Source organism: Pomacea canaliculata, linkage group LG11, assembly GCF_003073045.1.
Source record: "Pomacea canaliculata isolate SZHN2017 linkage group LG11, ASM307304v1, whole genome shotgun sequence".
NCBI classification, from domain to species: domain Eukaryota; kingdom Metazoa; phylum Mollusca; class Gastropoda; order Architaenioglossa; family Ampullariidae; genus Pomacea; species Pomacea canaliculata.
The window spans coordinates 12,347,642-12,356,830 of record NC_037600.1 but is presented as its reverse complement, the minus strand read 5'-3'; the positions used below and the strand labels follow the sequence as shown (position 1 = coordinate 12,356,830).

Genomic DNA, 9,189 nt, shown 5'->3' with positions numbered 1-9,189 from the left:
CCTTTCAATGATAGTAGCCATCGTAAGCAGGGTCTTCATCTTGTTTCCCTTGATTACTACAGGCCTCGGCGAGGAAGCGTTCTGTCGGCTGAGGTGGTAGATCATTCCTCTGCCAATAGCTTGATCATACTTCAATTGTTGTCACCAGATGACATCACGGAAGACATAGTGTCAGTTTGATCCCATCATTATTGTTAGTTTGCTTCGGAAACTTCACTATTCCGCTGACACATTGATCGTTACTTGAGATTCCTCTGTGACAGTTCTACACTCGGAGCATCCTGCTCAAGTAATGGGCAAGTGAATTATTATGTTATATTAGATGGTTGTACTTTACGGCATGATGTAAAGCCTCACTTTCAGCGTCTTCTGTTGAAGAAGAAGAAAGAAAAAAGAAGAAAGAAGAAGAAGAAAGAAAGAAATTTGATTTGACAGTGAAATTCACTGTTAAAAAAACTAGGAAGGCATGTAAGAAAAAAAATCGGTAAATAAAAAAGCCCAAGAAGAAATAGCATTTAGGACATAGAAAATAATAAAGAAACATCTACCAGCTTACCAGTTATAAGAGGAAACAGCAGAATAAATTATTTAAATCTTGACTTGAATGCCTAAGGGTTCCATAGAACACTGGTTGTATTAACGATTTCTACTGGCTGGGGTGAGCATTCATGCGGGTCTCGAGACATTCGAAGGCACCACCCACTAAGCTACGAACCCTATAAATACTAAAAATAGTAAAGTTTTAAAACACGTTCAGTGAAATTTCTATATCTACATATCTACAACGACTGTTCATTACACAGATACTACTGTTTCATAAATCCACTTATTATAATTAACACTGCATTTTTTTCCTGGAGTCGCGAACATAGGTCTGCTAATAATTTTGATGGGAAACTTTTCAAAACGCTTTACTGATTATATTTTCAATGTATCTATTTTTTGTACAGTATTAGAGCCGGGACTCTTGATCATTTTTTAATCCCCAAAATCATCCAATATTTTTTTTTTTCGAATGTTCATTGTGGTTTGATGCACACTTCTTTGTGACTATATTTGCACAGAAATTTGTTTCTCCGAATATTTCCTCCTGTATGGCCTGCCGACTTTTTAAAATATAATTCCCACCTAGCCATACCCTATATTTTCCATTTGTAACATTTTGTCATTCGATTAAACTGGCCATCAAGATATATGAGTAAAATTCGCCCAGCAGGTTAAACACCAGGTATGGTTGACAGTATATATATATATGGTTGTATTCGTTCTCTTTTACGCCGGTTCTTCATACTTTTGGTGAAAGCTCATCCTTATCTCTTGCTCAACATTCCCATAACTTGCTTTGCGACAATCTGTAAGTTGGCATTCTCCCACCGTTCTCGATCCCTCTCATCTACATCATATCCTACTTCAGCCTGGTCATTGGCAGAAGTCCAACCGATCAATACATATTGTTTTCATGTGTTGTCGCTGTTACAGAATGGTTGTTACACGTTATTGTGTGCTTTGTCGGCATTGTCTGGTGTCACACTTCCAAGAGTTATTGTTCCAGATCATCGACATACACACCATTACACTGTACGACTAAAGCATGCTTTGTGCTCATTTGAAAGAGCTAACGCGGTTCTTTCCCAAGCTTTAAATGAGTCAGAAATAAAACAGAAAAAAATCTGACCACTCCCCAGAAACTGATCTGTCTTAATAGCTTGTTTCCACTACTCTATTTACAAAGGTGCTTCAGTCCCCATCTCCTTATACGATCGATTCGTGCGGTTATCTAGGAAATGATGTCTGTATCTAAGAGATGGAGAGAGAGAATGTGTGTGTGTGTGCGTGCGCGCGCCTGCGTGTGTCTCTCAGGATATAACGTTCAAAGATAAGAAACGGATAAATCACTATCGATGTGTTCAAGCTGATTTAGAAAAAAAAAAGCCTGATTGAATATTTTCTTGTGGAATCCATTTCCAAGCATTCATTTCTTGGGTTGGGAAAAGGTGTTATGAGCAAAACAGAGACATTTGTTGCTACAGGCTAATCTGCTGTGGAGTTATTAGTTCACAGGTATGCTGTCCATCACAGTTTAGTACTTTTATAAGGCAGCAGTGACGATATTATTCACTGATGTTAAGTTTGAAAAAAATAGTTTTCGCGTCTTTTTTTCCTTCACTGGGTTGAAAAATATCTTTTTAAAGGCAGTAATTAAATCTGCAAAATCAATATTCTGAAATTATTACAGTTAATCACTGAGTACGGTGCAAACTGGATGTCACTCGTCTGACCGTCTGATAAAGGCCTTAAATGTGAACCTTCTTTCGATCTTGTTTGGTGAAATTGTATATTGTCGTTGGTGAAGATATTTCAAGCGTTGACTGTATAAATGACAAATGTGCCTCCATGATACCTCTTCATGTGCCCAGTACACCCCTTCACACTGGCTCTGTTCCTTTCACAGCATTAGCTGTCATTCTTTGAACCGTGTCAGTCAAAAGTCTATATATAATATATATTGAATTCTGAACTCCTATTTTGTGAAATTTTCTTTGTTGTTGCTTCTATTTTGTGCGAGGTCGCCGAATAAATGTAAGAAAATCCACTGTTTTGTACTTATGAATATGTATGTACGTGCTTGCGAGCGTGCTTGCGTGCGTGCAAAGAGCGATTCTCTTTTTCGTGTGATGATGATGTCGCTTTATTTGTCTGTATGAGGACCTTAGTCTACAGACAGCCCTCGCTGTAAAGTTTTGTCTTGCAGATGTGTTTAAAAATAGCTGACATCCAAGCCATCCCTTTAAAAAGCAATCTTTGAAAATTTCCCTCCCATCTTCCTCGCCCTCTTCAGCACCACTCCCACAACGACTTGAACAGATTTTTGAGTTCCAAAGCTGTTTACCATAAATGACTACCGCCTGTTGGCGACAGGAAGTCCCTATGACCGTGGCTGACAAGGTTATCGGCCGGCCATTTCTGCCAATTATCAAAGCGGTGTTTGTCCACAGCAAAGCACGTTTGATGTGCTTACCTGGTGCATTAAATGGACAAGCAATGCAAGCACACATCTGACAATAAAACATCATCATGAAAGCTAACCTTCCTGGCCACAGATTTTTAAAAAACAACATCGTGGAAGGGGACAGAAAAGAACCTCAGCGTAAAGCCACACATTTTGTCTGGCGAAGTGTTCTTTGTCAGTTATAATGTTGTCATCCATGAACTGCGTCTCTTCTAATACTTTTTTTGAAGCATGGGGATGTTTTATTTCTACGATCTAAGATCCAAGCTTCGTCTGATGTCACATATACATGTCTCTAGGAGCGACCGCAGTTCTAAATTAGAAATAATATTTGTTTCACCATGGAACGACTTCAAATCAACGTCTTACTTCAAGAAAATATGAAAATAATTAAAAGCTTGTGTTTTATAGAGCTTTACTATCTCACTGCCTTATAAAATGAGCTTTTCACGGCATAGTCAACGCATGTGTTAATGTTTGAATGTACTTCATATCTTGTCTGTGTAAGCGTAAATGTGTTTGTGTACTGCTGTTTTGGCAATGTTCTTTAAGTCTGCTGTATAAGGCAGAGGTGTGCTCTTGAACTGCTCCTTATTTTATTGTTATTATTCACCGTTTAAAAACGACAGTAGTGAAGAATGTATCCCCGTTTGTGCGCACGGACTCCGTGAAACAAACAATTTCCTACTGTGTTTCGATTATGCCATAATCAGGCAGAATCTGAAGCGGGCCATAAACAAGCGTGATTACCAGTCATGACAACGAGAAATAGAACGCGAAAATATCGGTCGCGGCGGCAGAGATGGAAAATGTCAGCGTTGCATGCATGCAGGAACTAACCAAGCGATTTTTAGACGACGTTTTTGTGCAATTATGCTTAATTAGAAGAACCTTTCAAACATTATGATATACGCAAAATATATGTTCCAGAAAATGTCGCAAGTAAATGTCAGGTTATTTTCTTAGTAACGTTATGATCTTTATATCTCTTTGTACTTAAAAAAAAAAAAATAATAATTTTGACATACCTGTACGTCCCTCGAAAAATTAAGTCTGGTTCGCCTTCCACAAACGAGGTACATGACCAAAGGAAAAATCAAGTTTTTACCTTTGACTTTCAACCAACTCGATCGATCTTTAGCCATCAGTCTGTTACCACTCAACCCGAAGAAAACTTCTACTACTGCATGTAAAAGATTCATTTCAGTTCTTTCTGATAATTCTTGGTTTGACCAAAACTTCCTTTGTACAACTACACCAGTCTTGAATCTGGCAAGGGTTTGATTTCGAAGATGAGTGCCTCCTTCATAGTAGCACGTCTCTGATAATAGGAATACGTGCTGTGTAAACAGCATGCCACTACAACTTGACTGGATAGTGCAGCTTGAACAAGTCCTTTCGGTCTTCAATGCATCATTTCTAATTACTGGCAACATGACTAGGATTCTTTCAAGCGTTGTGAAGAATTTTCCACTTGTGGTTTACCTCGTCAGTTAAGGTCGTCCTCTTCAACACGCAGAAGGGAAAAAAAGTGTCCGATTCCTTCATACTCAGATCCTTGACTTTTTTTTTTTAAAGATCTCTATAACCCTGATCTTCGTTTAACAGCATGTTTAAAATATTTCAAGCTGTGATCTTAAAAGAAATTTATACACTCAAACTGCACATTTGTCGTAAATATCCTTGAAAATTCTGGTATTCTCGATGTCCCTGTAGCATTCGCAGACGACGAATTTCAACATATTTCAAACCTTCCTCACTGAAGAGCTACTTCAAACTTTTTACTTTCCCTCATCACAAATTTTGCATCGAAGGTGGATTAACTACAAATTAATGCCGCAACAATTGCACTGGATCTATTAGCATCCCTTTCCTCAAATACTCTGAAAATACTGTCCGCAAGGATCTTTTTTTCATACTCCCAGGCTTAAAGGGTATACAACTGGTGCAAATGTTAAGTATATTTATATATACACACACATCAAAAAGCCTGAGAAGCGGATTATTGGCTTTAGGAGAAAGCTTCAACCTAATGATTAATTATGTACACGTTGAAAGAGTGTGGGAATACAAATACCTCGGAACTGCTATCTCTAAGTTAATATTTGATGTAAGCATCAAAGTCTATGCATTAAACATGTCAACTGATGGTCTACTGTCTAGGTCACTTTATGTATATGAGATCATTTTACCGCACCTTCATTGAATCGGTGATAACCTTCCTGAGTTGTTATGGGGACAGGGTTTTTTGTTTTGTTTTTTCTGGCAGGTGATAAGGTGATAAAGGGGCCAGTGATAAAGTGTGTCCAATGACTTGTGAACATGTTGATGTTACATGTACTAATTAGTAAATGAAGTATGAACACTTATACATTTTCCATTTTTTTTTTCTTCTTCTAAATATCTGGCAGCAAAATACCCACATGATACAATAAAGTTGTACACTGTATTACAATAATAAGATCAAGCAGCTACAATCTAAAGAATGAAGCCATTCATCTAACAAAGTGATAGCCAGTGTCAAATCTGCCCTCTGTTGTTAATATCCCCAGTAATTACTAGTCTTTCTACAAATAAGTTTTAGATCTACGGCCAATCTCACTCAATTGTATTGTTCAACTTATCAGTCTTGGGATTTACTGTTAGCAGTATTGTTGTTTTCCATTATCAAACCCTTTTTAACTCTTGCTGTTCTTCTTATAGTCTTGTTTTTGTTCATATCTTTTTTTAAATCTCTGAATTGTACAAAACCTGCAGAACCTGATCTTGTGCCAAGATTTGGACTTAATCAGCTCTCCATTATTAATATATATTTATATACATCCACTCTTTCCAGCATTCTGCATTTCCAGCACCCACCCAATCTGTTACACTCTCATTACATGCAAGGGTTCACCACTCATATTTCTTTCAAGCGTTTATTCAGAACTTACATAAACTACTCATCTTGTGTCTAATCCAAAAAGGAGAGTATGGCAGGAGGCAAGCTACACAGAAAAAAATGTGTACGTACGCAGAGTGAATTCACAGAAACAACTAATAATTAGACTATTACTCTAATTACAGATCAAAAATGGAAACCGCTCTTGTCTGCAATTAACAATTCATTGCTTTGATAATGAGGATTATTATTATAATTTTGGTCCATGCAAGTATGAGTCATTTAGCAGGTACCACCTACCGAGAGAGTAAAGTTTGTGAATTGTGAGCAACATTGTCAATGTTTTCCAAAAGTTTTCCAAAACTCCAATTTCAGAGTCACTTCCTCTTGCAAGTGAAATCTTTTTCACTTCTTTTTTAAATAATTGATGTCTTTTTCAGACAATAACTAACGTACTTTGATCACTTTAGCATCCAAAACATCTTTAAAAGGGGTACAAAACTACAAAATACGGCATTAACATAGCATTGACCTTTAACATGCAGTTTTACCAATCAATATAAAAGCAACAAATTAAAGGTTTATGCACAAATTATAATGCATCCAGTTTAGCGTCGATTTAATTGTTTTATTTTAATGTTGACATCAAAAGATTAACTGACAGTAAGTCCACTTTTGCAGACAGCACAGAGAATTGCAGAAGGGAACTAGCACACACATAGGCGCTGCAGACAATAGGTTATGTGGTGTAATGGCATTTAAGGATGAGAAGTAAAACCCACACCCAAAAGGCTGATATTAGTCCAAACCACAACAGTGTTGTGGAAAGTAGAAAATGCTTTCCATTTGTCTTGCTTGATGATGCAGACAATCAAAATCTAATTTAGTCCTAAAAAAGGTGTTTATGTAACTCATTACACACATCACTTTCATTATCTCCTTGACTTTACTCTGCAAATTTAACCAAATTGTCTTCTCATACTGTCCTTGTTCATATCAAGTCTTTAGTAGTCTCTCAGCAAATGATTTTACGGCCATATTAGAAAATTTAAAAGATGGTTGTGTAATATTTGTATTGTAAATTTAACTATATTGTCCCTCCTTTCCTAGGCACCCTATGAATGAAAGAAAGCAGATGCAATGTTCCGAACAACACTTGGATCAGATAGGGGAGGAAATGTATCTCATAAGCTAAATATATGAACAGTTCAAGAAGAAAAGAAAAATCACGAGCAAAAAAAAATCCCACAAACATAATTGTGTAAAACCTGAATCTCACAACCATTTAACACTATCTGAGCAGAGACATTGAAGCACATAACTCAGCAGCTTTTTTCGGCAATTTCTTTTCCTTCTTTTCGTAAAATAACACAGATTACAAGTGCTGTGCACAATCTCTCAGATCTAAGGAAAAAAATATGTAAGAAAAAACATGTAGACAGTTTGGATGAACAAATTTTATCAGTTGACAAATAACTGCCGAGTAAAGTCCACATAGTCATATGCATCTGGTATGGTTCGCCCAGTTTTGTCCATGTATGGTTTCATGCGGCTGATGCAGTAGTCTGCTTGTTCTTTTGTAAGATTCTGTTGAAAAAGAAAAACAGTTTATAATACAGGTTATTGATATTTGAACATCAAACTGTTGATGATCTTTTTAATATGAGAAGATAAAAGATTTATTTCAAATGGTTATTGAATGGGAGACCTTCGTGTGCATCATAATGCCATTTACAGAAGATAGTTAAAAAATAAAAAATGTTTAATGAAGACCAAAAAGAATCTTACTGCATATAGTTCTTGAGCAGTGATGTATGGCTTTTCGCCAGATGTAAGAGCTCTGAAAGCCTGCTCTACTTCAGAGCTGGACTGGACATTCTCCGTCTCACGACTGATCATGAAGGCCATATACTCTTGCAGGGAGACAAAGCCATCCCTGACAGAAAAAGTTGAGAAAAATTACTAAAACTTCTTGTACATTTTGTATTTCTTTTTATTCATTTATGAGATAACAACCCCATTGTTATATTCAAAATTTACACAGGCATGCCCATGTGAAAGCAGTCATTACAAAAAATCACTTTGAAAAAATTTATTAAAACCTGGAGTGAGTTGCACAACACATTCCAATTTTAAACACTTTTAGGCTTTAAAACTGTTTAGTTAAAACAGTTTTATAGAATTCATCTAAGCAAAGTACTTAACAAAACTTGTTTAAAGTAAGACAAAAAGCCAAATTTCCGCTCCCATCGGCATATGCTAATGTAAAAAATGGTGACTCCCATGGAAAAAATAGTGGGAGAAAACTAGTAAATGGTTTGTTTGTCAAATTCAATAATAGTATAACAAATAAAGTTGCATGAGTGCCAGATATGACAGGCACAGTGAGTGCAGTGGAATACTAATGCAGTAGAGTAAACAGGTCACCTAGTGATGTAACAGGCCAACTTGACCATTTTTAAGAGAAAACCACTATGATGAGACAACTCAACCACGCCATAGAGTCGAAACTGTTATGCAAAAATACCATATTAATGTACATAAATACATTATGTATTAGAATAATTCATGCTTGTTTTATCATAAAGTCTTCTGAATGCTTGTGAACAAAGCTGACTGTGATGACCAGAGCCATTACTGTTAAAAACATTTTAGCTGGTTTAGAACAGCTCTGTTTGAAATTTAGAACCGAAAAATATTTTAAAACATTTCTAAAATGCTCTTGCAACAAATCTAAATGGTTTAGGCACGATTTTTTAAAAACATTTCTAAATTTGTTTTAGGAAGTTTCAAGTTTTAAAAATGTGTTGTGCAACTGTGCCCAAGTTAGAAGCAGTTTCTGCAAAATGGATGCTGCCTGTTTTAAGAATTCAAGATCTTTGTCTAAAGGAGGAAAAATTCTTTTCCCTCCACCCGCCTCCCCCATTCCCTTTGTCCTTCCTCCATCCTGTCTTCTTCTCCAAACATCTCATCAGTTTCTTAAATTCTTAATACAACTGCATGTGTACATAAACACAGTGATAAATCATTAGGCTGTCTCCATTTCAAGACCATGAACCAAGGAAAACGGGTAGATTGGTGGCATACCTGTTGGGGTCTACTAGATCAAGGATGGCTTGAAACTCTGGATCAACTTGACCTTCTTCCACCATTGGGAGATCATAACCCAGTGCACGCAAACAGGACTTGAACTCTTGGTGATCCAGCCGGCCACTCTTGTCTTTGTCAAAGTGCCTGGAGAAAAGAGATTTCATCAAAAATGAACCAAAATGCTTTTACTTTTGGAGTGTTATGACAA

The 9,189-nt window shown here is 36.7% G+C and overlaps 1 protein-coding gene across 1 annotated transcript in view; it reads right to left on the bottom strand.

Annotated features, from left to right (window-relative positions):
* Positions 1–5,914: 5,914 nt before the first annotated feature.
* LOC112575628 (spectrin alpha chain-like) overlaps positions 5,915–9,189 on the bottom strand; it is a 51,795-nt gene continuing 48,520 nt past the window's right edge. Inside the window, 3 exon segments of the mRNA XM_025257606.1 lie at positions 5,915–7,478; positions 7,680–7,827; positions 8,979–9,125. Coding sequence (XP_025113391.1) covers positions 7,353–7,478; positions 7,680–7,827; positions 8,979–9,125 — 421 coding nt within the window. The 3' untranslated portion in view covers positions 5,915–7,352.